This window comes from Eutrigla gurnardus, assembly GCF_963514095.1.
Source record: "Eutrigla gurnardus genome assembly, chromosome: 17".
NCBI classification, from domain to species: domain Eukaryota; kingdom Metazoa; phylum Chordata; class Actinopteri; order Perciformes; family Triglidae; genus Eutrigla; species Eutrigla gurnardus.
In genome coordinates, this window is record NC_139928.1 from 21,502,569 (window position 1) to 21,529,696 (window position 27,128).

The 27,128-nt window shown below is 42.9% G+C and overlaps 4 protein-coding genes across 4 annotated transcripts in view; all 4 read right to left on the reverse strand.

Annotated features, from left to right (window-relative positions):
* Positions 1–216: 216 nt before the first annotated feature.
* On the reverse strand, positions 217–2,747 carry LOC311028192 (uncharacterized protein). Its single transcript, XM_084032545.1, has 2 exons — positions 2,199–2,747; positions 217–1,997 (listed from the first exon to the last, which is right to left on the reverse strand). Exons 1-2 carry the CDS (start codon positions 2,230–2,232, stop codon positions 1,009–1,011), a joined length of 1,023 nt encoding a protein of 340 aa, XP_083888671.1. The 5' UTR covers positions 2,233–2,747; the 3' UTR covers positions 217–1,008.
* A 965-nt stretch (positions 2,748–3,712) lies between these two features.
* LOC311027498 (uncharacterized protein) lies at positions 3,713–6,303 on the reverse strand (the record flags this gene model as incomplete). Its single annotated transcript, XM_084031520.1, has 2 exons — positions 3,713–5,104; positions 6,111–6,303. 2 exons carry the CDS (start codon positions 6,301–6,303, stop codon positions 4,188–4,190), a joined length of 1,110 nt encoding a protein of 369 aa, XP_083887646.1. The 3' UTR covers positions 3,713–4,187.
* Positions 6,304–7,214: 911 nt separating this feature from the next.
* Positions 7,215–8,513, reverse strand: LOC311027499 (uncharacterized protein; the record flags this gene model as incomplete). Its single annotated transcript, XM_084031521.1, has 4 exons — positions 7,215–7,238; positions 7,336–7,474; positions 8,129–8,306; positions 8,483–8,513. The coding sequence occupies 4 exons, from the start codon at positions 8,511–8,513 to the stop codon at positions 7,215–7,217; spliced, it is 372 nt and encodes a 123-aa protein (XP_083887647.1).
* Positions 8,514–13,027: 4,514 nt separating this feature from the next.
* LOC311028356 (thrombospondin type-1 domain-containing protein 7A-like) overlaps positions 13,028–27,128 on the reverse strand; it is a 79,763-nt gene continuing 65,662 nt past the window's right edge. The window contains exons 15-28 of the mRNA XM_084032867.1: positions 26,836–27,014; positions 26,028–26,161; positions 25,771–25,924; positions 25,473–25,614; positions 25,278–25,393; positions 25,029–25,146; positions 23,164–23,309; positions 22,453–22,627; positions 21,433–21,606; positions 21,232–21,327; positions 18,363–18,445; positions 15,027–15,240; positions 14,146–14,233; positions 13,028–13,420 (exon numbers count right to left, since the gene is read on the reverse strand). Coding sequence (XP_083888993.1) covers positions 13,156–13,420; positions 14,146–14,233; positions 15,027–15,240; positions 18,363–18,445; positions 21,232–21,327; positions 21,433–21,606; positions 22,453–22,627; positions 23,164–23,309; positions 25,029–25,146; positions 25,278–25,393; positions 25,473–25,614; positions 25,771–25,924; positions 26,028–26,161; positions 26,836–27,014 — 2,084 coding nt within the window. The 3' untranslated portion in view covers positions 13,028–13,155. The remainder of the gene's footprint in view (positions 13,421–14,145; positions 14,234–15,026; positions 15,241–18,362; positions 18,446–21,231; positions 21,328–21,432; positions 21,607–22,452; positions 22,628–23,163; positions 23,310–25,028; positions 25,147–25,277; positions 25,394–25,472; positions 25,615–25,770; positions 25,925–26,027; positions 26,162–26,835; positions 27,015–27,128) is intronic.

The following is a 27,128-nucleotide window of genomic DNA, read 5'->3' on the forward strand; positions in this document are numbered from 1 at the left end:
CACTATTGTCTCATGCTTTTAACCCGCCTATAGGGGGCGGGACCCACTGAAGCTACAGACCTGTTCCAGACTAGTGGTGGGACCTCACTTCAGACACACATTAACAAGATTCCTGATCAATGGGAACACCCTAAATCACCCAAAAAAAGAGTGACATAGATCAAACAATTAATCACTTAATTTATGAAAAACACTGGAAGCCAATAATCCTTTTTTTAATGTCAATTCCAACCATGGCTAAAGAATCTTTTAAAGTATTGACCAAATCCAAAAACATCTATTACATCAAATCAAATATTGTGTTTGACAGTATCGAACGCTTTGTCTATGAAAATAATATATCTGTTGTCTGTTTATCTTTATTATAATATATGTATATAATATGATATATATTATATTATATATATTCATATATACTTTCAATTGATCATGGATTCATTTAGAGGAAGAAAATTACAAAATAAAGTTTGTCATTACAATCTGGCCTCTTTTTATTTATTATTTATGAATAATAAAGTTTAAAAATTATATATTTACAATATTATATTGGCAGCAATCGGCCACATCCTCTTCCAGGGAGGGGCGTGGTCAGACAGCTCAATCATTTACAGCTCCAGACACAGAAACAGCCTGTTTTTAGGCTTGCTAAAATCCAGGATTTAAGTGTTTTTTGAGCAACACACTTTAAAGACATGTTGTGAGGACCCCTGAGACCTATGTGAAGGTGTTGAAAAGCAACATAACATGGGAGCTTTTCAATGTTAGAGTGAAAGGGCTCGCAAGTCGGGGTTGGAACCCCGGAGCCGCTGTAGTGAGCATCATCATCAAAAGCATCAGGTTCTACATGAGGACTACATGACAAAGACATTTTAAGGACCAAAAACAAAGAAATGTATGTCTTTTGACCTGATGACACCACGCAAATAAAACTAACATTATGTTGAGCGGAAAACAGGAAGTAAAATAACTCCTTTACCCAACTTTAGCGGATAAATGAATAACGGCTGCTCATGCACTTTTAGTGCAAAAATGACTCTCGGTAAATGTCACAAACTTAACAGCTGTAAAGTTTTTTCCTGGGGTATGGGTTCTCATGTGTCGCTTCAGATTTGCCCTTTTAATGAAATCTTTACGACACACTGAGCAGCTGAAAGGTTTCTCTCCTGTATGAGTTCTCATGTGTTGCTGTAAATGTTGTCTCTGTGCAAAAGATTTCTGACAAATGGAGCAGCTGAAAGGTTTTTCTCCCGTATGCGTTCTCATGTGGTCCTGTAAATGTTGACTCCGTGCAAAAGATTTCATACAAACAGAGCAACTGAAAGGTTTTTCTCCTGTATGAGTTCTCATGTGTGTCTGTAAAATTCCACTTCGTGCAAAAGATTTCGTACAAACCGAGCAACTGTAAGGTTTTTCTCCTGTATGAGTTCTCACGTGTCTCTTTAGATTTCCACTAGAGCCAAATGTTTTCCCACACTCAGAGCATCCAAATGGTTTCTCAGCAGCACTACATCTAAAATCACTGCCAGGGACTTCATCATTTTCCAAAGCCTTTAAACCTGACCGAGGTTCTCTGGTCGCCTGCCAATCAGCACTGTCATCAGTCTCAGGTTCAGAAAAGTATCCAGCATTGTCATCAGTATCTGTTTGTAAATATGAATCTGAGTTCCTGGCTGGTTCTGGTCCCCTACAGTCCTCTTCATCAGCTTCTGTTTTCATCTGTTCAGTTGAGCCTCTGGCTGCAGCTGAAACCAGCCCTGAGGACTGAGGTTTCTCTTCATCGTCTTCATCTTCTTCACTCTTCACAAGGACAAGAGTCAACGGGAACTTGATATAAGCCTCCTCCAGGCCTTGAAGATGCTCTCCCTCCTGACTGATCCAGAGTTCCTCCTGCTCCTCCTTTATGTGTGGGGGGTCTGGGTCCTCCTGATCCAGACTGGAGCTCCAGTCCTGCTGCTCAAAGGGAACCTCTTCTTCACCCACCACCAGCTGCTGGACGTCTGTGGAGAATAATGGAACATCTAAGAAGTTTATCATTTCATGTCAACACTTATCCATTCATCATTAGTCAGTGTTTCCCCTGCAATGTTATAGGAATGGCAGTGAGACAGTCTTAGTAGCGGATACATGCTACAACTCGACACAATAATGTGTCAAAGAATAGGTAATACTTGCACTGTTAAAAATAAATAATTACGTACCGTCCATTTGTGAATTCGTCCTCTTCTCCGCCATGTTGGAAGTTTCTGGTGACCCCAACTCAGGAAATCAGGTATCACAATTATCTCAGAGATCGTTATTATGACGCGTTCGTGAGCAATTTCCAAGTCGAGTCTACTTTCAGCTAGCATGCTAATAGCATTAGCCTCGTAGGACCACCAGGAGATAATCCAGACGTTTTTAAATGAATTAAACAATTTATAATCGACTCAGCGAAGTTTATCCGGACATCGCGGGTCCACGAAAATTACAATTCGATTCACTATCGGATAGCAGCGCTGTGTGGCCGAGTTCCGTCTCCGTCGATTTGACGCTAGCAGCTACGCTAACTTTATTTAGCATTTGTGGCTAACAGAGAGACACGTCTGAGTTTATACTTCGCGCTAAGTCCACTTAAATACGTTTAGCCATACATGCGGGTTCTAGTGGTTCAGTCCGGTTCTATCTGGTGACCAACGTGTTGGAAAGAGCAGGACTAAAAGGGTTTAGTACGAGGAGGTAGCAGACATTTCCAACCACACTCGGCATTGCTAAAGTTAGCATCGGTAAATAACTTCCGGTACGACTTCTTCAAAATAAAGGTGGCAAACATTCTTGTTACAGGCCCGTATTTCTCTGTAGTGGTTGTCCAGCAATACAGGTAGTATTTCTTACTTGTTTATATAAATAATGTATATAATATGAATTAAAATGTAGTTATTTCCTTCCTCTAAATCACTAGGTGATCAAATGAAAGTGTATAAATTGTATTCAAGGGGAAAATGCACATTTCAGCAGAAGTGGAAGGGCATAAATTGCAGATCTCATTCCAAATACTGAAGGATCTTCTGGATGAACACAGAATCAGAAAGTGTTTCCTGCCAAGTATGTTTTCACATACAAGGAATTTGACATGGTGATTGTGCATTATAATAAAAACAAAAGTACAACAGTATAAAGACAATTACAACATGAGAAATCTGAGAATTTACCATAGAATATGACAAACAAATCTAGACGAATACCTCATATTATGTAAGCTATCAAAGTGTCCATATTAAAGTGCACTGTTGTGCAGGGATGTGAAAATGATCACAAAGTCAGAGGGGCCTTGTTGGTGAGACTGACCACAGTCGGCCTGGAACAGTTTTTGTAGCGTGAGATTTTATTCTTGAGAGACCTCAGCCTCCAGCCAAAGGGAAGTGACTAAACACAGTTTATTTCCATGGTGGGAGGGCTTGGCCACAGTAGATTACCACAATACATATCGTCCAGCTCAGTTAGTCTCCTGGATGCAATATACAACGTGTTATGTCTGAGAGTCTAAAAGAGGCAACGCTTCATATTTTCTCACATATCTTCGTGACCACCACCCTCAACTCTTTAAAGCTAATGCAAGCTAAGTTAACTGTTAACTCAATACATGATGTGGAACTTATGAATGAGGTAAAATAGTGATGTGATGCAAACGATGCTTTACATTTGTATCTGTATATTCTTGAAACAAAACACTGTTTAGACCAGTTTATTTCCTTCTTTTGCACAGATTTTCAGTGTAACAACATCTACAGAACTTTTATATTCACAGTCAAAACAATTAACAGTAAACTACATGCATGAAATATTTTAAATGGTTCAATTCACAAAGAAACCAATAAAAAAAGAAACACTGCAGCATGATCCACATAACAAACACTGCAATGCAAAAAGGTACCGAGGTGCTCGCAACATGGATTTCCATCCAGTTTGAATTGTGCCATGAATGACACACAGGCTTTGGAAATACATAATTATAATTCCACACAACTAAAAGTGTGTTAAGTGAGGATGCCTGTGTGTTAGTACCAGGATGTAACGTTACTCAGACTAACAGGTGCTTGTGTTGTAAACTTTACAACAAACTGTGCAACTAAATGCTTCCTCCCGCTGTGATGCACCATGCGGCATGTCAATTTATCTTTTGTATAAAACTTTTATTACAAACTGAACAACTAGAGTGACTTCATTCCTGTATGAGTCACCATGTGCACCTTCAGAACTGCGTTACGTGCAAATCTTTCATCACAAACTGAACATTTGAAAGGCTTTTCTCCTGTATGAATTGTCATGTGTCTCTTCAGAGCTCCGTTTACAGTGAAACCTTTACCACAAACCGAACATTTGAAAGGTTTTTCTCCTGTATGAGTTCTCATGTGTATTCGTAAATGTTGACTCAGTGTAAAGGTCTTCTTACAAACTGAGCAGCTGTAAGGTTTTTCTCCTGTATGACATCTAATGTGTCTCTGCAGATTTCCACTTTCCGCAAAGCCTTTACCACACATTAAGCAGCTGTATGGTTTTTCTCCTGAATGATATCTCATGTGTCTCTTCAGACTTCCAGTAGTGCCAAATGTGTTCCCACAAAGAAAACATCTGAAAGGTTTCTCATCAGCACCACAATTAAAGTCACTGTCAGGGACTTCCTCATGCTTCAAAGCCTTTAAACCTGACCGAGGTTCTCTGGTCTCTCGCCAACCATCACTGTGTTCAGTCTCAGGTTCAGAAGAGTCTCCAATCTTGTCACCAGTATCTGGTAGTAAATGTGTATCTGAGTTCCTGGCTGGTTCTGGTCCCCCACAGTCCTCTTCATCAGCTTCTGTTTCCATCTGTTCAGTCGAGTCTCTGGCTGCAGCTGAAACCAGCCCTGAGGACTTTGGTTTCTCTCCATCCTCATCCTCTTCACTCTTCACAAGAGTCATTGGGAACTTGATATGAGCCTCCTCCAGGCCACCATTCTCCTGTCCTTGCTGACTGGTCCAGAGTTCTTCCTCTTCTTCTTTAATGTGTGGGTCCTCCTGGTCCAGACTGGAGCTCCAGTCCTGCTGCTCTAAGGGAACCTCTTCTTTACTCATGAACAGCTGCTGGACGTCTGCAGGAAAACAGTAAACACACACCCACAAAAACGTTACAGAGACATTTTAGTAAAAAAAAAGCTGAACAATGAGTCACCAGTACACTGTTTTTTCTGCCTTCATTAGATCAGCTGTTTGTTAGCCAGTCTGCATTATAATAGAATGTATTTACAAACACAAATGTGGTGTTTAAAAAAGGAAAACTGTGATTTCTAATCAATCAAATGAAATAAATGTAATTATTAGCATAATAGTCATAATCCATCCATCCATTTTCTACCGCTTATCCTGTATTTAGGGTCACGGGGGGGCTGGAGCCGATCCCAGCTGTCATTGGGCGAAGGCAGGGTACACCCTGGACAGGTCGCCAGTCTATCACAGGGCCAACATGTAGAGACAGACAACCATTCACACTCACATTCACACCTACGGGCAATTTAGAGTCATAATAGTCATAATGTAAAATAAAATTCACACAACCATCACATTATAAAGTACCCTTTGGCTGCAATAAATCGTGGCCATTAAAACAGGGGTCTTAACAAGTTTACATTGAAAGCAATAGCTTAAAGGACTACCAGCCTCCGATGATGAAAATGATGGTATTTACATCATCAGAGGCTCTTTTTCAGAATAGAAATACGGATCTCCCGTCTCTGGGGAAAACGAAGGAATGATGCACGACCATTCAAAAATACGACTGGGTTTCTAACTATACAAAGCTTAATGCAAATGTATAACATTATTGCAGTAATGCTACCATCTAGTGGGCATTTTGAGAAACACACCACATTAATTATAAATCAACTGATATTACCTACTCTCTTTTAAAAATTGCATTTAGTGTTTCCCCTCCGAAACTGATGAAATGGCAGAACCCACGTTTGATAAGTTTAATAACCCATAAGATACATAAACCATTCAACTGTCAAATATACAGCTTTTTAAAATATTTATCTACGGAGAAAAAAATCTTCAAAGTTGAGCCCGTGAACAGTGAGAGGAGAAGTAAAGTGAACCAACCTGCTCTGTGTAACCGGACTTCAGGGATGGAAACAGCGTCCAGTAGCTTCCGCTGTCGCTCGTTCTCCTCTTTAGAACGAGAAAGTTCCTCCTCGTATTCTGCTACCGTTCTTTCAAACAGCCCAAATATCTCTTCAACAGCCGCACTTAGTCGCTGCTCCACCAAAGCTCTCATCACTTGGACTTTACTCATTTTCCCGCGACGAGAGAGACGTTTTTACTCCACACAAACTCCGTCAAAATCTGTTTCCAGCTAGCATGCTAAGCTAACTAGCTTAGCTTCCTAGGCTCCCGGGAGATGATTGAGAGTTAAAACATTCAGAATAAAAGGTGAAGAGTACAAAGTCCATCCAGACAGGTTTATCCAGACATACAGAGACTCTGATGGGTCAGTACTGGTGAAGCTAACAGACACTTTCTCAACACCACGAAGGAACTCTATTTCTCGCTGTTTCTACTAACGCCAGGCGCCATCTTGCTAAATCACAAACATCCGGTTCCTCTGGAACTACTTCTGCTACTGTTTAAATGCGATTGGCAAACAGATTTGAGCTGTATTACCGCCACCTTCTGGGCCGGATGGTGGATAGGAACGCTTATGGTGCCATTAAATCCTCCTAATAATTGCTATCTACCCTACATCTCCTGAACTCCTCTGTAATAATGAAGCAGATGACACTCGTTATATTGGTATTCATTAGTTAGTCAGTATTTTATACAGAGCATATATAGTGAAAAATATGAGCCCATGAAGTTGAACGCATTTCCTGTTTTTCTGGAACCCAACAGTACCTTTTTTTTGGGACTTTACTGTAAAAGTATTTTTTTTTTTTTTGTAAAAAAAAAAAGAAAAAAAGAGAAGACCCAACCTCACATCTTCCACATTGTTTGTATTTCAATCTTTTTATTAAACACCACACTAAATAAGATCCATCTCTCTCTCGACACAAACAGACACAACCTGCAGCCTGTCAGTCAGTCACCAGGGCAGTCCTGTTAGCAGGGCACTAACTTAGCTTCATTGTGGCAGTTGTTTTATCATCAATGGGCAGACAATGTCCTGACTGAAAGGTTTCTGTCCTGTGTGAGTTCTCATGTGTCTCTTCAGAGCTCTATTTTCAGTGAAACCTTTACCACACACTGAGCAGCTGAAAGGTTTTTCTCCTGTGTGAGTTCTCATGTGCCTCTGTAAATTTCCAGTATGTGTAAGATATTTCTTACACACTGAGCAGCTGAAAGGTTTTTCTCCTGTGTGAATTCTCATGTGTGTCTTCAGAGCTCTATTTGCAGTGAAACATTTACCACACACTGAGCAGCTGTAAGGTTTCTCTCCTGTATGAGTTCTCATGTGTGTCTTCAGAGAACTATTTAAAGTGAAACGTTTACCACACACTGAGCAGCTGTAAGGTTTCTCTCCTGTATGAGTTCTCATGTGTTTCTTCAGAGTACCATTTTCAGTGAAACCTCTACCACACACTGAGCAGCTGAAAGGTTTTTCTCCTGTATGCGTTCTCATGTGTCTCTTCAGAGTGTCATTTTCAGTGAAACCTTTACCACACACTGAGCAGCTGTAAGGTTTCTCTCCTGTATGAGTTCTCATGTGTTTCTTCAGATTTTCCCTGCTGCCAAATGTTTTCCTACATTCACAGCAACTGAATGGTTTCTCCACAGCACTCCATCTCAAATCAAAGTCAGGTTCTCTGGTCTCCTGCCAATCAGCACTGTCATCAGTCTCAGGTTCAGAAGAGTCTCCAGTCTTGTCATCAGTATCAGGTTCAGAAGAGTCTCCAGTCTTGTCATCAGTCTCAGGTTCAGAAGAGTCTCCAGTCTTGTCATCAGTATCTGTTTGTAAATGTGAATCTGAGTTCCTGGCTGGTTCTGGTCCCCCACAGTCCTCTTCATCAGCTTCTGTTTTCATCTGTTCAGTTGAGCCTCTGGCTGCAGCTGAAACCAGCCCTGAGGACTGAGGTTTCTCTTCATCGTCATCTTCTTCACTCTTAACAGGGACAAGAGTCAACGGGAACTTGATATCAACCTCCTCCAGGCCTTGAAGATGCTCTCTCTCCTGACTGATCCAGAGTTCCTCCTGCTCCTCCTTTATGTGTGGGGGGTCTGGGCCCTCCTGATCCAGACTGGAGCTCCAGTCCTGCTGCTCAAAGGGAACCTCTTCTTTAGTCACCACCAGCTGCTGGACGTCTGTGGAGAATAATGGAACATCTAAGAAGTTTATCATTTCATGTCAACACTTATCCATTCATCATTAGTCAGTGTTTCCCCTGCAATGTTATAGGAATGGCAGTGAGCCAGTCTGAGTAGCGGATACATATACATACACAATTATGTGTCACTGTTAAAAATAAATAATTACGTACTATCCATTCGTGAATCCATGTTCTCCGCCATGTTGAACGTTTCTGGTCACCCCAACTCGGGAAATCAGGTATCACAATTATCTCAAGATCGTAATTTTGACGCATCCATGTGCAATTTAAAGTCGAGTCTACTTTCAGCTAGCATGCTAATTGCATTAGCCTCGCAGGACCGCCAGGAGATAATCCAGACGTTTTCGAATAAATTAACCAACACAGAGTCCACTCAGGAAAGTTTATCCGGACATCGCGGGTCCATGAAAAGTCCAGTTTGGTCACTATCGGATAGCAGCGCTGTGTGGCCGAGTTCCGTCTCCGTCGGTTTGACGCTAGCAGCTACGCTAACTTCATTTAGCATTTATGGCTAACAGGCAAGTGTGCTTACATTTAAATACGTTTATCATACATCCGGGTTGTGGTGGTTATAACAGGGTTATAAAATACCTTTCCAACCAGACTCGGCATTGCTAAAGTTAGCATCGGTGAATTGCTTCCAGTACGAATTCTTCAAAAATAAAAGTGGACAATACAGTTCCGTGCTTCCCCATATGTTGTAACAATAATTCAAGGTAATTTTATATTATGTCAAAAAATCACAAAAAAGAATACCTCTAGTTTGTCAAGAAAATGTCACGGTATAATTTAACGTTCACATAATTTCCACCTTTTATACTTTATTCTCCATAGGCTGCCTGTAATTCATATTTTATGGTTTAATTTTAGCACGAACCTTAAAACCGAACCGTTTTCAAACAATATGGAAACACATTCAAATATTTCCCTTGTTTATTATTAGCAATTAGTCAAATACATATAAACCAACGGTAGGAAAAGGACAGAGTTCATCAGCAGGTTATCAATATCGCTTTAGCACACCCACATTCACGCCTCCAGTTTTTTATTTTTTTTTATTTTTTTTTTTGCATATCTTGTGCAGTAAAAAAAGGAAACACGTTATGGTACATGAACAATAAATTAAAAAAAGAAATATGAAGCACTTTATTTACAACTCATATTCCAAGAGATATAAATTAAACATTCCATCAACGTACTATCAACAAACTCCACAGAATATTAAACTGCCATTCACTGGCAATGATATGAAGTCTCATACTGGTAAATAATATTCTGTTCACTTTGGGTGGCTGGACTTCAAAATACATGTCAGTAAATACAAAGATTCCCCCTGAACAGAGTTTTAAGTTTTCAGTGGAAAAGCTTTTGGAAAGGATTTTTACAGAATGGTTTGAGTCCTGGTGTTCTACAGTTTACAGCTTTAGACTGGATTAGAACGCGGCAGGACACCTCAGGAGACCTGTGTATATTTTATATTTTGGGTGATCAATAATAGATCCATAACTAAAATGTATTTTTGCAGACTCAACGCAGTACTGACTCATGTGACGAAAACCCTGGTGGATTTATAAAAGATTAACATGATCAAAAAGGGATTTAAGCATGAATTCAATACCAATATTAATACAATTTCTTTTTTGTCATTTATAAACTCTTTAGACTTGCTGTATACGAAAGTCGTATGAAAATCAGACTTCTGGTTGGACCCTGATTCTGGTTCCTTGAAGGACCAGGATCTCGGGTCACATGGTCTGGCCTTCCCCCATTGTGAGGGCTGGACCAAGACTTGTGGTTCATTTGGGCACTCCCTGTCAAAAAACACTGTCAACAAAGCGCCACAAAGTGTAAATACCAAGGCAACAGGATACCCAAGTTTCCAATCTTCAAGAAATGATGGACGGCTAGTAACCAAAGGTCAATGGAAAATGAACCCGGTGATGAACGACGAGTAACAGTCACTAAAGGCAAATCCCTTTTTTGTTCCAGCCGAGTCACACGGCGGGTCGTGAAATACTCCTGAAATGCAATCATTTGTTTGAGTGTGCCGTGACATGGGTTCTCCAATCTGTATCGCTGAACATGAAAACAATAACAATGGGAGGTCAATCCGGATCCTTTTCATGGCGGACACATAAATAACAGGCAGAGCTAGTGACGTAGTATTAAATATGGAGGAAGACTACTTTATGGGGGGGCGGGTCCAGTGTTTCAAGACTGCGAGTCCCAAAGTGTTGATGCTTTTGTGGTGTTTTTCCTAAAGCTTTATAGTTTTCATGAATGTTTTATTGCGTAATGTCGTCTCCACTGACAATAGGTGCAGGCACGAAAGATAAATAAATGAAATAAATGAGTTTGAATCTTGAAAAAAAAAAATCAGGACAGAAGTCAGTAGATTGTGTGCTGTTATTGTGTCACAAAGATGCACAAAAGACAGAGAGCTCTTGGAGGAATACAAGTATTTTGACCCCTAGAATGAAAGAGACGTGAATCAAAATCAAAGAAGTCAGATTTTCTGATTCTGATGCTTTTCATTGTCACGTCTGATATTTTCCATTCAACTCAGAATTCTGATTGATGTGAATTGAATTCCAAGATTAATCTCTGAACTTATTACTTGAAGATTCTACATTAAATGAGGTTTTGTTTCCACTTTTCTTCTTCTCATATCTCAGCTTTCACAATAGCGGGTGGGTTTCTATTTATCTCCTGCAGTCTGAGTCGATGACAGTCACGTAATATACAAAAGCAAAAGATTGTGATCTTAAGACACAGTCAAACAATCGTCAGAGAATAAATAAATGGAGTTTGGGATGTGTAGCTGTAAATACTAGAAAGGTAAAGTTGAGACCGCAGAAAAATTCCTATTTACATTGAGTCCCGTTGTATCACACAGAAGAGGTAATAGAAGAAAAATATTAACAAACATTGGTGAGTTCTGTATGCAAAAAAAGTCTACGTTTTTTTTTTTTTTACATTTCTAGCACAAGACAGTACACCATCTTGTATTGAGAGAGGCTGTTTCCTATGGCGAAGCTAGACATAAGTACATATCATGCTGCACTAATATAGTGCAAAAAATGATGCCTGAAATCGGAGAAGGGGGAGGCAGGCAGATGACGGTGGCTCCGGGAATCATCGTGTTCGTCTTCTCTGGTTTCTTTTCTTCCGAGATGAACCCAGGCCACAATAACATGTTCAACGAAGAATGACGGGAAGTGTCGTCAGGAAATGATCCTGCTCAGCTGTGACACAATGAAACCAAAAAGAAACCTAGAAAAAACAAAATGAAGATTTGTGCTTTTAGAGCAAAATCTTTGTTTCCGCGGTGACCATCTCCATGTTAACGGCAGTAGTTGATGGAAGAGAAGCAAAGGCAAACTTCCAGAAGAAGATAAAGATTCATGAAGGCTCTTGTGAAACAAAGTATCAAAATAGAAATCAAATTAAAAAAAAAAAAAGAGGATGGCAACATCAAGGCTGTTGATGGACATGGATTCTGGTTTGTGAACTTTGAGGTTTCTCTTTCCGTCAGAATCGTCTTCCCAGGGTGTCCGCATACGTAAAGGTCGAACAATGCCCAGCGGCAGCCCTGACATCAAGGGTTTCCATAGCAACCCTGTGTGTCCTGCAGTAGGACGAATGTCTGTAGGTCACTGTGGTCAGCGGGAAGACTTCTCTACATGTCGGCGTCTCCGTCGTAGGCCAGAGTCAGCGGCTTCAGTCTGTTGTTCATCTGCCGTCGCTGTGGCTTCTTTGGCTTTTTGCTGTAAACAAACAAACAAACAAACAAACAAAAGAATCTTTAGAGAAACGTGACCACAGATGTTTACACATTCCTGACCCAAAGAAATAGAACAGGAGTAGGAGTAGTCATGTGACAAGTACAAATGTTGATAGTTGTCATGGTGACAATATGGTGGGGTCGGTGGGGTCGGAAAGTGTTGTAGTAGGTAAAGGGAAAAAGAGCCGACACAGCTCTGGAAACGGATATCTGGCTAGTTAGCTTGTTGGCTAACAAGTTAGCGAGGTGTCTAGATATCTTGTTAACTATGTGTTGACATATCTAGTTAACTAGGTATCAAGGTTTCTAGTTAGCAAGGCATCTAGTCAACTAGGTAGCTAGTTAGCTAGGTGTCTAGGTATCTAGTCAACTTGGTAGCTAGTTAGCTAGGTATCTAGTTAACTAGGTGTCTAGGTATCTAGTCAACTCGGTAGCTAGTTAGCTAGGTATCTAGTTAACTAGGTGTCTAGGTATCTAATTAACTAGGTATCGAGGTAGCTAGTTAGCTAGGTATCTAGTTAACTAGGTGTCTAGGTATCTAATTAACTAGGTATCGAGGTAGCTAGTTAGCGACCTGTCAATCGCAATGTAGCCACAAACTAAAACGTCCCCTACTTTCTGGTCTGTTGGACTCTAAATTGACCATCATTTACTAAATATCATCTTGCTGTATTGAAGACTTGAAATGGTAGGGTCATTTTCTCATTGACTTCCATGCAATCAGAGTTCTTTTTTTACAACCAGAGGAGTCGCCCCCTGGTGGTCAGCAGAGAGAATGCAGGTTTAAGGCACTTCAGCGTGGGCTTCACTTTTCAGACCCGGAGGTTTGCCTCTTGGTCCAGATTAAACTTATAACATCTCATCTGAATGATACAAATCGTAGTTTGTATCTCCAGTAAAACCCCTCAGTGATGTTCGGTCGTGCTCACCTCCAGGAAGAGATCCACTGAAATGAGTGAACAGGCACTAGATGTGTTCGGGCACAAATGAATGTCAGGCACAGTGAGTGACTTCCAGTGTGAGTGAGGTGACACCCTGACTAAGTGATGAGAGTTTCAAAGTGAGGTGCTGTGGGTGGCGGTGGCGGCGGCGGCTGTTCTTGTTGTGATGGAGGAGGTTGTTGCAGGTTGTCTGCCTGATATTGCTGCTGCTGGAGTTGGTCGTGCCACTGCAACTCGTCCTGCTCTAGTTTCTGGCAGGCAGGACAGGTGTAAGGCACTGTGTCGTTGTTTGGGTCCATCCAGTAAACCCCGTCTGAGGGGGACTTGGAGCTCGACTTGCAGCAAAGGCAACAACCACAATAACTGAGCAGGGGAGTGTGATGAATGAGGAGAGAGAAAAAAACAAAAACAAACGAGAAACGAAGGGACAAATGATGAGGAAACTCAAAGTCAAATGAAACATAAAATGAATGAATAGACACAAGCAGTGATGTAATGGAGGTTACACGCAGGATTCCATCTCTTAACCCTCCTCCGGCCTGCAAAGTGGTACATCCGGAGGTTGGAGAGCTCGTTATATCTCCATAACTAAAGGAATATTACCACAAACGATCATTATTTTTTAGTTTTTGTTGTTTTTATATCTGGTTTTGTTTTTATTTTGTAAACCTAATAGTGAATTACTTTTAACATCTTTCACATTGAGTAATAATAAGATATATAATCAGCCAGAGGCTCAACTGAACAGATGAAAAAGGAATATGATGAAGAGGACTGTGGGGGAACAGAATTTCCTTTTCATTTAATTCCTAATCATATTTATTCTTAATTATTTGCAATCCTTTTGGAAAATTGTTAACAAAGACCAAAATAACTAAGATATCTAGATAGTCATAGGTAATAATAATAAACACCATCTGTTAAAACTAATAGACGGGCTAATAAAATCAACCTTAGTACCTCTTGAACCTTTTAAAAGTTCAAACATCACAGGTGACCTCCATTGCATCGCTGAATGTCGGTGAACATGAATGTGATGATGAGAACCAAACAGAGACAGTGATAACATGTAAGTGCAGGTACGTTACCATGCTAGATACGTCATGGAGATGATGAAGACGAGCAGCACGAACGCTCCTGCTGCTACTCCGTACACCCAGGTCTTCAGCTTCCCGTCTGTCAGAGAATCACAGTTAACACACTGCAGTCTACTCTCATCACACTCACTTCCTTCTCCACGCTGAAGGGGGCAGTAGAGGTACACACACACGTTTGTACTCCAATAACCAATGAAGATCAACCGTTAATTACAACCTTTAAATGTGTTATTGTGCTGTAACGCCTTCATCTATAAATATGATGTGTTAATGAGAACAGATACACACACATGAATGTGCTTTTAATTCTGGAGGAACTATTGGATGAGATTAATATTTGATTACTATTGGAATAAGCTGTACATAACAGTTTGTTTTTGTCTTTAATATAATAACTAATGATGATTTTTTGTCTTTCCTTCTCTTTTAATCTCTTTATTCATTCAGTTTCTCTTTGTGTATTTCCTTTCTACCGTTTCCTTATTCCTTCTCCATTCCATCCTTTCATTTTTTTCCTTTCCTTCATCCTTTCTTCCTGTTTTTTCTTCCTCTCCCTCTCCGACCTTTCATCATTCATCATTTCCATTCCTGTCGAAGGACCTCCTTCTTGTTCCCTGTCTTTTAATACTGCCCCCCCCCCCCCACCCTTCACTTCTTGTAGCTTAGCAAGCAATCATGTTGTGTCCTCAGCACTCACACACACATTTCCTCCATAAAATGCTCTAGTTTGAAAACACTCCTCCTGCTGCCATGCGTGGGGATTTCTGCACAACACGAGAACCCATTCTTCTTTATGTCTTTATGCTTCATCTTAAAAACCATCCAGACTCATCAGGTCATTTAGCCGTGGTCAGATGTTGAGGTGTCGTTACCTGGGCCGAAGGGCTGCAGGAACCAGGTGCGTCCCGCCCTCCCAGGTGAGCTGGCTGCAGGCTGCGTGGGGTTGAAGGCTCGGATGGTCTTGACGTCGGCCCTGTTGTCGCCCGCGGTGGGGATCTCCAGCACCGGGATGACCGTACACTGGTCCAGCAGGCCGTCGGACGTCATCACCTCAGTGTAGCCCTCCTCACAGCCGCACACCCCCGCCTGACACCGGAGGGAGGGAGGTTTAACACAAATCAGCCTTTTCCTTACACCTACACCATCCCGACACGTCAAAGTTCTGCTCTGTTGCTGCAGCAGAACGTCTTTTCAAAATAAAGTACCACGTTCACAGGGAATGTACAGTTTCCGTTGATTATATGGAGAATCTTTTCAAAATAACCTACCATGTTGACAGGGAATGTAGTTTCAGTTCGTTACATTCATGGAGTCTTTTCAGAATAATCTACGTAAAATAACTTGAAAATATGTCAACATTGACTTTGTTTGGCCCGGAACACGAACAACGGTCTTCCGGGTGAAACAAATACAAATCCTAACCTGCAGATGGCGCTAGACAAAAGGTCAGAGGACCTCGGAACATGATTACAATTCATTACTGACATCAGTCTGAACCATGGTGGGTTGAATAACATTAACATCCCTATTAAAAAAACATTAAAGATATTTCCCAACACAACCCTTCAGATTCATCCCACCAGCTATGGAGATCTATTTTATCAGGACCACTACAGCTCTCTAAAGTTGGATTTCACACATCCGATGGCCTGTGACAATACACAAAGAAAACATGAAGTGCAGAAAATCAGCCCACACAGGCAAAATAAACACGAATGGATGAAGGGGAAACTACAGGGGGGAAGAAAAGATTATTAAGGAAATCTGCAATTAGTTGCTGCTGACGTTCGACTGAATCAGCTCTGGATTGTTTAACCGTCTGCTGATTAACATCTGTCAGTCCGTCCTCCTACTCCACGGATGCCTTTCTACTTGATTGTTTTTTTTACCGGTAGGTTTCTTGTAAACATGCTGGGTTGGTGTGAGACAAACTTTCCAACCGTTTTTTTCTTGGGGCTTCCCTAATCACAAACCTGGAGGGCTAAAAATACGATGGCAAAGGGAAACAAACCTGCTTTGTGATGACCAGGTAAATAGAAGTGCAAACCGTACCCAGACCACCTCCTGAGGAGGTTTCAGAGGGGTCACATATGCAAAAAAATATGCTGACTAATCAATCTGAGTTCCTTTGTTGGGCTGGAAGGGGCCAAGTGTGAAAACCCCCTCATTTAAAAGAGCACTATATATGAAAAACACATATCCTCGATGATTAATGGGTAAAAAGGGGGCTCTCTGCACTCTCTGAGTGTACGTGTTTGTGTTCACGTTGAAATGAAATACATACAGCTTCTTCAAAACAAAAACGCAGAGCACCTTTCAGGAAGATGTGATTTAGCTGCACAATCTCATTGTAAAATCAGCTCAGTAACAGCACTGCAGTGATGCTGCCGTCTGTTTTGTCAGACGGGGCTTGTGTTTGATTGGTGTGTGTGTTTGTGTGTGTGTGTGAGAAGGGAAGCCACCCCTCCTCCACATATCTCTCTCTCTCTCTATTCATCACCCTGCAGGGGGTCCCCGGCTCCCCGACAATCTCTGGAGGATAATCGGCCCCCAGAAATCCCCGCCGTGCAAACAGCACACGTCCAACGGCAGACGGAGCAGGAAATGAGGAAATGATCGTTTTCATCTCCTTAGTGGCAAACAAAGGAAGAGAAGAAGTGTTTCTTCTTCAGCGCCGCGTTACAGCTTTATTTATATCTGGGTTCGGTCTCTGGAGGCTGCCGTAATGTTCATACGTGCTCGGTAGAAACTCACGCTGCCTTCATCCTGCAGACATCCAGCCTCCTTCGAGCACATCTCATCTGCTGTATACTGCCTCGTGGCTTATATTTGTTCTGTAAAAAACCCTCATCCCCCACGAGGTACCATGTGACCATACGTGCCAATATGATATCTCAGTTTGGGTGTGAATGCTATAGCAGCGCTGGTTTCAATACTTGAGTTCGAGGAGAGAAAGTGATTCTATATATTATTTTATTCACCACATTCTCACCACAACCAGGAACAAAATGTCACAAATGATCAATTAGACTAGAATTATTATATATATATATATATATATATATATATATATATATATATATATACTTTAAACCCTTAATGCTATTCACGGGAACATTTGCTTTCAAAAGAAATGTCCTGACAGAAAACTAAGGGGTGTTTTCCTCAGCTACAATTACTGTAGTTCATAAGGATTCATGGATTATTTAAATACACAAGTGAACAAGACTAAGAGAGTCTGACAGTGATGCTGGTTGGTGTCACACTGTCGCTCAGGCAGCAAATCAAATCGAGCAGGAGGCGGGACTTCCTGTTGTGATGGCGGTACATGTGGTACGAACGGACAACGAAAGGTTCATATTAGTGGTTTGTAACGAACTATATATATTTTCAGTATTTATATTTTAGGGTCTCTTCCACGTCTGCTTGAGTCCACATTTGATCACCTGATTGATCCATCGCTGCCGCTACATCGTCAGCTGATTTGCCGCCTCGGTGTGATCGCGCCCCTGAAGCGTAACGGGTAAAGCTATTAGAGGGAGTTATTTATTTTATTCCAGTGTATTCTGAGTCACCCGGTTTAAAGCAGGGTTTCTTACAGTCTCTGCTTTGCTGCTGCGTTTCTGAAAAAACAGCAGCTGTTGTTTAAGCCGCGGTGCTTTAGTTCAGGTGTGTTCAGAGAGGATAAAGCTTCACTCCAGGTGGGTAAGATTATTGTGTTTTCTTCCCTCGCATTCTTTTATGTTCCTTTTTTTTTTATCTGTTTCTTTAAAATATCCAGATGCTTTCATCCCAACAGGGGGTCTGCGGCTCAATTTGGCCTTCAGCGCACCTTCTCACAGCCGCATTGGAGGTCTTTGAACTGCTCATTCATTCCTAACGTGGTGGAAAGAAGTTGGAAAGACATTCTTCTGTGTTGAGTGGGTAAATGCATCTGTAGCAGCTGCAGCAGGACGCGGCTAGCTGTGTGGCTACCAACTAAATGCCAGTATCAACACTGGCTGTTTTGTTAGAGTCCCCTGGAGGCGTCTGAGGCAGCAACCGCAGCCAAAACATGTTTGCTCAGATTAACCGAGCTGTTTTTTAGTGTAGATACTACTGGAGACAAAAGATGGTCTCACATTAATCTCTGATCAAACAGCTTCACAGGGATTACCATGCAGGGCAGCAGCTGAAGATGCATCATCATCATCATCATCAAAACTCACCTCTGTGCACAGAGAGCGTGGCTTGGTGCAGGGCGGGTCACATGATCGGTCGGCCATCGGCTTGGCTGTCATCGGGCATCCACCTGTAGGAGCAAAAGGGCCAAAGGTCAAACTCGAGTGTTGACAGCTGGTGTTTCTGTCACCGTAAGATGGAAGATTTGTACTTGTAGGCAATCAATAACAATATAACAGTGTCGGGGGAAAAAATCAATTGTGGCCTGGTTTTCTAACTGCTTCCTCTGGGTTGTGGAGGTGGTGGGTGTGACCAGCAGCGGCAGCATCGCTCTCACATCGTCAGCTTATTACAGTGATACTGGAATGATGTGATAATTAGTGCAGTATGAAAAGCACTTAAATCCCCTGATTAAGGCACTTGTTTTTAATCCATCCTTTGGTCGACACATTGCATGACGCTTGAGAGTATCCAGAAGTGATTTAATACCCATGGACACTCTAGAAGTGATGATTTTCTGCATTAAATCTGAGACCTCTGCGATCCTTCTGTGAAAACAACAGCCTTTGCACACAAGCAGCAACCTTACTGGCTCCAAGTCATCTTATAATACAAGGTACACTTAACAGCTAACTGTTAAAGTCATCTTAATAGCTAATTACAATGGTAGAACAAGCCCCGCCCCTAAAGCATCCCCTGCTTCCTGGTCTGGTGGACTCTAAATGGACCATAATGTACTAAATGAACATCATGCTGGATTGAAGAAGACTTGAAACTAGAGATTGAGACCATAAACTCATGTTTACAATGTTTACTGAGATAATACATCAAGAGAGAAGTAGGACCATTTTCTCATAGACTTCTATACAACCAGAGAGGAGTCGCCCCCTGGTGGCCAGCAGAGAGAAGTAGGACCATTTTCTCATAGACTTCTATACAACCAGAGAGGAGTCGCCCCCTGGTGGCCAGCAGAGAGAAGTAGGACCATTTTCTCATAGACTTCTATACAACCAGAGAGGAGTCGCCCCCTGGTGGCCAGCAGAGAGAAGTAGGACCATTTTCTCATAGACTTCTATACAACCAGAGAGGAGTCTCCCCCTGGTGGTCAGCAGAGAGAAGTAGGACCATTTTCTCATAGACTTCTATACAACCAGAGAGGAGTCGCCCCCTGGTGGCCAGCAGAGAGAAGTAGGACCATTTTCTCATAGACTTCTATACAACCAGAGAGGAGTCGCCCCCTGGTGGCCAGCAGAGAGAATGACAGTTTAAGGCACATCGGCTTTGGCTTCACTTCTCAGAAGTTGCAGTTTTTATACATGTCTGTCCAAAACGTTCAAAATGACTTCATCATCTTATCCTTTTGTGTGAAATGGTCATACTTAGCACATGAATTCTTGAGGTCACAGTGACCTTTGACCTCCAAATTCTCATCATTTCATTCGGACAACTTTAAAACACGGCTCTCTATCGGCTTGACTTCACTCTTCAGAACCAGAGGTTGCCGCATGGTTGCTCACTATGTGGGTTAAGGAGTGTGCATTCCCACTGCGGATAAAATAAGCTGGATAATGCAGACAGACACTACGACTGACATTGATCCAACCGGCAGACATCTCTGCAAAAACATGGTAATCTATCAGAGCTTCTTGAATATTTATTAGGTGGCGTGCTCGGGGAGAGAGCTCCGTTATGAATATTCATGAGGGGGAAAGCCGCTGCTTACGAGGAAACATTTACACGAAGGGAAAAAAAAGATCCAGGATGTCAATCAGAGCCGCCGCACATAGAAACGGCATCTGGAGTGGAGGGTGCTCATAAAAACTCCGGAATGAGAGTTACGTTCTCACCCAAACCAGAAATGTGACATGGCTTCAGGCATGTATGAAGCAGGAGCTGTAAATAAAAAGGTGGCCTGAGGAGAGGAACTCCTTCAAGTCAAAACGCCACATCAGCTGAGCAACGATGCCCAACAATGCTGCGAGCGCCGAGCTTAACCCTGATATGTGATGGACAATGGGATTAAACTTTGACTGCGGCGCTGCTACGGATTAAAAAACCTCATCTGCTCACAGTTTCCTGAAACTCGCTGTCAAGAAATGCTTAGAAAGCTCTCTGGGATTCTCACGCTGCGGAGGAGACGGTTTTAAGTAACCTTATCTACGTTATCACCTTGTCATGCACGACTGTGTGGCGGCAGGTTAACTCGCTGAGGTCACATCCACGCTACACGACTCCATGGAGGACAACAGGTTAACGGTCTGATTTCACATGGATGCATCTAAACGTCTTCATCGTCTAATGCTGAGATCTTCAACCTGAGGTCTGGGACCCCTAGTGGGTCCTCAGAGTTACTGCAGGGGGGTCCCCCAAATGATTTGATCCCAAACTTTAAATATACACCTTTACATGAACACAATCTATGTGAAGCAAATATAAATCTCCCTGTTTGTTTCATATTATGTGAAATTGTGATGTAGAAATTCCAAAATAGAAATTAAAATATGAATCTGTCAACAATTATTATTTTAATGGCTTAGCATTCTATACATACATCATTACACAGTACTGTTATAGATGGCTATAGGCTATTATTATTGACCCGGTTTAATAAGCAACACAATTATATATTATATGGATTAGGGGGTCCCTCCACCGGGTCTCTATAGGCCTTGGGGGTCTTTGGCCTGAAAACGTTAATGCGTACCTAATTGGATGAGAAATATGACGTTTAATTGTATTAATTTAACCATTTCACTTAAAAACATTCAGGTCGAGGGATGGGTTATTTTTTTTTTCCTTTTTGCTGAACAGATCTGAATATTGTGGACATCAGGGAGCTTCTTCAAACTTTGGCCTGGGTCTGCTTTACATCAGAGCAGCCATTCATGGCTTCCACTGGAGGTATTTAATGCTTACCTGTGACATTTAGTCCATCCGAGCGTTGACACCAGACTTGGCGAGATGAAGACCTCCACGGTCCAGTCTTCCAGTTGTATTCAAAACACTGACCCTCTGCAGGAAGAGTTTGTTAGAAGCTTTAATAACGGCTAGATATTCTGTGAACCCACAGGATTGAATGTTGACGTTGTTTTTCTCTCCGTGAATCCCTTCACTGACCTGTACACGGCCGGGCCTCCAGCTCCTGCTCTGGACACTGTAGCAAGTTCTCCGGATCCTGGGCCACCACGGCTCTGGATCGAACCTGGACCGAGCCGAAGCCCAGATCGTCCCCGCTCACGCAGCTCAGCTGGCATGGACTCCACACAGTCCAGTCGGTCAGGTAGCACTCACCTGCAGAAGCCAAAACTCTACATCACCACGCTGCGTTTGAGGGGAACTATACATCTAACAACATCGCAATTTATGATCTAAATGAACAAACATCATTCATCGCACAATTTAAGCAAAACCATGATCGAATGAGTCTATCATACACGTTCAACGAGTCACCAAAACAAAAAAATCACTTTATTAACAATCAAAGTTTCTGTCTCACAGCTTTTGTTCTTTTCAGAGACAAACAGGAACCAGACCTGAGAGTCCCCTCTGACCTTGTGGTCTCCACTAAGCCACTTAACTTGATTACGCCTCCATGCAATCCAAGCTGGAGTAGTCGGTGTAAGTACAATGTACACACACACTCACTGCAGCTGCCGTCAACCACACACACTTTTCTTTATTCCGGCAGCAGCTGAGAGGGTTTTTCAGCGCTCTACAAAAGCGTCCTGCGTCGTCCTCGTCCCCCACGTCCTCCCACCTGTTGACATCAGCGCTGCATTGTTGTTCAGCGCACTCTGGAGCCCTTGAAGCTCCGACAATCAAACACACTCAACAGCAAGTGCTTCAACGGCGAGGCCTTTTTGTTGTTATTGTGAAAAGCTGGAAGCAGCACTATTGATGGTTCGAGTATGATTGTATTTTCTACGTCTATCCAGCAGCAGACAGTGTGTGGAGACAGATTTTAAAGAGTAACTAAACCTCCCAAAGCAATTTTGACGTGTGTCATATCACAACAAACGTTATCTCAGGACACTTTTCACACCGAGCAGGACCAGAAAACACAGTTTTCGTCTTCGTAATGAATACGTCTAGTGATTGCTTTATTTCACTGCTCCTGTTGGAGGCGTATCTTCTCACCTGGACAGGGAACGGTGCAAGCTTCCTGCAGAACGATGTGCGTATCTCCGTCCACCGAGGGCTCCAGATCTCCACACAGCTCGTCGTCCACCAGGCTGCTGTCCTGCAGACCCGACCCGTCCGACACGAAGCACGACACATTCCTGAAGCGCAGGCCTTCTCCACACCTCGCCCCCTGACGGAGCAGGAAAATAAATGGTATATTCAACTGATGCAGCAAATGCTTCATGACAAAATTCATAGTGTGTTAGAGGAGTGCGATGATCTCTCAAGGAATGTAGTCTATTGTGAGCTGCAGCCTCCAGGGCTGTTGTTGAGATTTGTTAATATTAAAACACACATAATGGAGTTTTTTTCTATCATTGCTTGTAGTTATTATTATGAAGTTACAGTTAAAAATCTCACAGCATATGTTGAGTATTAAATACCAGTTTGTACAATTAATTACTTCATGAGATTGTAAGCAAACCTGGTTAAATCATCACATTATACATAGTTTTATAAACAGTATATCCTAAAATTATTAAAATGTATATATATATGTATATGTATATATTTTGGGACTGAACCCGTTTCTTTTCAATATTTCTGACTTGTGAACAGAATGGTTTAAATGTGTCTACAGTCAGATAAAACTCTTACATAGTGGCTTTAAAGGAAAAAATATGTCCCAAAACTGTAGTGAAGAGTCTTGTAAGGAGGCTGACTGACCTCAGACCTGCAGTCAGACCAGGCACTGTATCTCCAGCTGTAGCAGGGCTTCACCAGACAGGGCTTCCACTGCTCCACCTGCGAGGGACAGGGCCTCCCGTCGCCCTGGGGAGCCTGGATCACCGTCCGCCTCCTCCACAGCTTGCCTGCAGAACAGCAGATAAAAAAGAAATGAATTTTGTATTCATGACTGAGACGAGGAAGCCGGTCGGGTCAGAGCAGAAAGTGTCTCGTGATTTGGAATACTTTATTTTCTATCAAGGTGACCTCTGGGGCTTTTTACCCACTGGAGCTGCTATTCACATTATTACTGGCCGTCGGCATCTGGGAATTTTTGCAACCACTTGAGGAAGCGACCATATTTGGACTGCGGAGGAGGGACGGGTGGATCTGACGAACACTCAATCAGGTAGTCCCGCCCCCTTGGACGCTCTATTGAACTACATTATTGATTATTACATCATCTTTTGGCCCCCAGGTGAACTCAACTACAAAAAGTCTGCCTTATGTGAAAAACCCTACATAGACAAACCTAAAGTGAATCTGGGCCCCAGATTTCTAATCACAGTTTTGTTTTTGCAGGAGAACATAGCGCCCTCCATCATGAGTTTCAAGCTTCAGCGGCCTCTCTGCGGGGCGGCCACGGCAGCGTTTGGGGGTTGAGCGGCGGGGGACGGGCTGCTGGGTAAAAGACAGTCTGTGCCAGCTGTCACTATCAGTGTTTGGCTGGAGAACACACAACGGCATGATTATCTATGCTCACAGTATGGACACATCCAGGAAAAAAAAAAAAACAGTGTATTTTACACTGCCTGATTGATAACAGCACCTTGCTGCTTCCAGGTATATACGATCAATTTGTTTGAAATCACAAATCCAGCTCATTGCTATTCCTGGCTCAGGAACAGAAATGGCGGAATGAGGAGGTCCTCACAGCCTGGAGATAAAAAGAAAACACAGGAAGCAAAGCAAGGAGGCCCTCTCTTCCTTTGGCCTACATGCTGCTTCTCCATACGAGGAGAACAAAAATCTCTCGCCTGGGGACAGATTAAGGTTACCACAGTAGCTAAAGCCTGTATTGGTTTCATATCTACTATTTGCTCTTCTCAAGGACTCGTAGAGAGCAGAGTGCTCCCCGAGCCCCAGAGCACACACTCGTAATGGACCGCCAATCAATGGTCTGATCCTATGGAATTACATGCAAGGACATTATTATACCACATTCAGTAGGTTTAGGGCTGAAACACTATCGTCTCTCACATCATGAAGCGTTTCTGGTTTCCACCATTACCGTAGGAGCGACACCGATCACTGCCGATCCGCGGTAGTGATGGATCGCTCACGGCTACGAAAGCACTATGCCAGCAAAGCGGTGTGTGAAGAGGTGGCCACGAATAAGATCAGTGGCAACATTAAAGGGCCAATGTGTCGAGCAATTCAGGTGTACCAGCTGAAACTAAGAGGTTCAGGTTCTTCTTGTTTTAGCATCGGACATATCCTCTTCCAATCAGAAGATCGGCAGTTTGATCCCCGGCTCCTCCAGTCCATATGTCAAAATGTCTTTGGCAAGATAATGAACCACAAATGTGGTCTCCTGGGTGAAAGTCTTGTGTTCCCATCCACCCCAGACCTCCTCCTTATACAAACTTTTAGACCATTTAGTCAAAGTCACCTGTCCTGACTCACGAGCAAGTGGATTACTTATAAACTGATTATGTGTGTTATACACTAATTAACCACCGGGGGCATTTTCTTAGAACAATTCATTTGCACCTCAATATGTATTTTTCGAAGCAAGCATGTTATATTTGTTTTTTGGTGGCCCTGTACTGCACACACACACACACACACACACACACACATACCTGCCAGTCCACAGGTGTGGGTACAATCCGACCACGTTGACCAATCAGACAGCTGGCAGTTGACGGGACATTCCACAACACAGGTGGCATTCATGTGCCACTTCCTCTCCAGACCCAGCTGCAAGAGACAAACAGGCTGTCAACTGGCTCCAGATCAGCTCACGACAACGTTCAATTGCAATCCATGGAGGGCAGTCATTATGTATCATTATGTATATTTATAACACGGTATGTAGAGTTCAAACCCACCTCTTTGCAGAACTTGAGGTCTACAGATTTGCTGTCGCTACGCACGCAGTCCAGCATCCGGGTTTTGATGCCATTTCCGCACACTGCTCTGTCGCTGAGCTGACAGGTGCTCCAATCTGTGGAGAGACATTTCATCATCATCATACAGCCTCATGAACCGCCAACGCTATACAGCCGGCTGCTGTGTTTACTCACCGGTGATGTTGTAGGAGTAGTGGAAGCAGTTGCTGTTGAGTTTGCAGAGCTCCGTCTCCTGAGTTGGAGGACACTCCTTCTCCTCTCCCGGCTGGCGGAGCGGGGAAGCACTCCTCTCTCGAGTGCTGTTCCCACTGCAAGGCTGAGGAGCAGAGGGAGGGATCAGGACTCATCTCCAGTAAACGGTCAATTCATCTCAACACCTTTCAGAGCTCGCTGGATACGGTTTTAAAAGGCTTCAGATGGGCAGTTTGGCATGGGATGGCTCATATGGGAACACAGTAAATGTCATTTATACCAGTGCACATGGGCTCCAGGCTCCCCAGTCTGATAGCACACAGTCCTCGGGGCACGGCAGCCGGCTGTTGCGGGCCCCCAGAGGCATCTCCTCTGGATCACACAGGTAGTCCTCCACCTGCTCAGAGGGCCCGTCGATAGTGTTCAGCATGCATCTGGACACAAAGGTAACAGGTTAGTCCATTTCACAGCATCAGGAACTGGCCGATGAGAGTCTTGTTGGTGTCCACATGGAGGTAGATGATGTTTCTATCTTACCTGACCTTCCTGGTCTGAACACCTTCACCACAGTTATCCTTCAGGTCCATGTTGCTGACCTTCCACACACTCCAGGGCTCCGCCACCCAGACGTACTGGCCACAGTCACTGAGGCACGGCACCACCTCGTACACCTGACACACACACACACACACACACACACACACACACACACACACACACACACACACACACACACACACACACACACACACACACACACACATCACAGTTAGGCTCAATGTGTAGTCCAGCATTAAAAACCTGGATTTGACAACTGAATTTTGCATTTGTCCTTAAACTCTGGAACTGATCTGATATTTACTGAGATTAACAGACAATTATTCATCAGATTTTTACTTAAATAAACCACAAAAACGTTCAGTAGTAAAGTAAAGATAATTGCTACAATAGAGGTAAAAACTAAACAGCCTCCCCAGAAACACAAATTCAAGAAATCTCTGTTAACTATGTGCAAATTTGCAATTTTGTGCAATCCAAATGTCCTAAATAAGGTGTCAGCTGGCAGGACGGAGCTCGCCTGGAAGGTCCCTACTTCCTGTTGGCTATATTGCATGTAATTTCCAGCACGTATGTACTGTAAATATTCCTATGAATATAAAAGAATAAACAGAACTTACCTGAGCCTGAGGATGGAACCCATTCATCGACGAAGAGGAAAAGAAGACAGAAAAGTGTTAATTCAGATGATTGTACAGAACCTTCCTTATCATCTGGCATCATGAATACATGAAGACACATCCAGCTTCACCCAGACAAGCAACACACACAGGTTAAAGTGACCCACCTGGTTGACGTGGTCCAGTTTAGGACACGGCCTCCCGCCATTGTAGGGCTTTTCTCTGAGCCACTTGGAGCGAACTTTGACCCCGCTGCCGCAGGACTTGCTGCAGCGCGACCAGTTGGACCACTCGCTCAGCTTGCAGTCAGACGGACAGGGGATGATGCAGGCCTCCTCGATGTACCCTGAAACCAATCGCACAACAAACAGACTTTATACGTCCAAACACGGCAGCCTCAATGCAGATCAGAAGCTTTCCTCGGGCAGGAAGGTGTTAGAAGACACAGAAAGGAGGAAAG

Excerpts from the sequence above, each read along its gene's own strand:
- LOC311028192 (XM_084032545.1), bottom strand. The coding sequence starts at position 2,232 with ATGGCGGAGAAGAGGACGAATTCACAAATGGACG. Across the intron at positions 1,998-2,198 it reads GACGAATTCACAAATGGACG|ACGTCCAGCAGCTGGTGGTG; the intron begins GTACGTAATTAT and ends TATTCTCCACAG.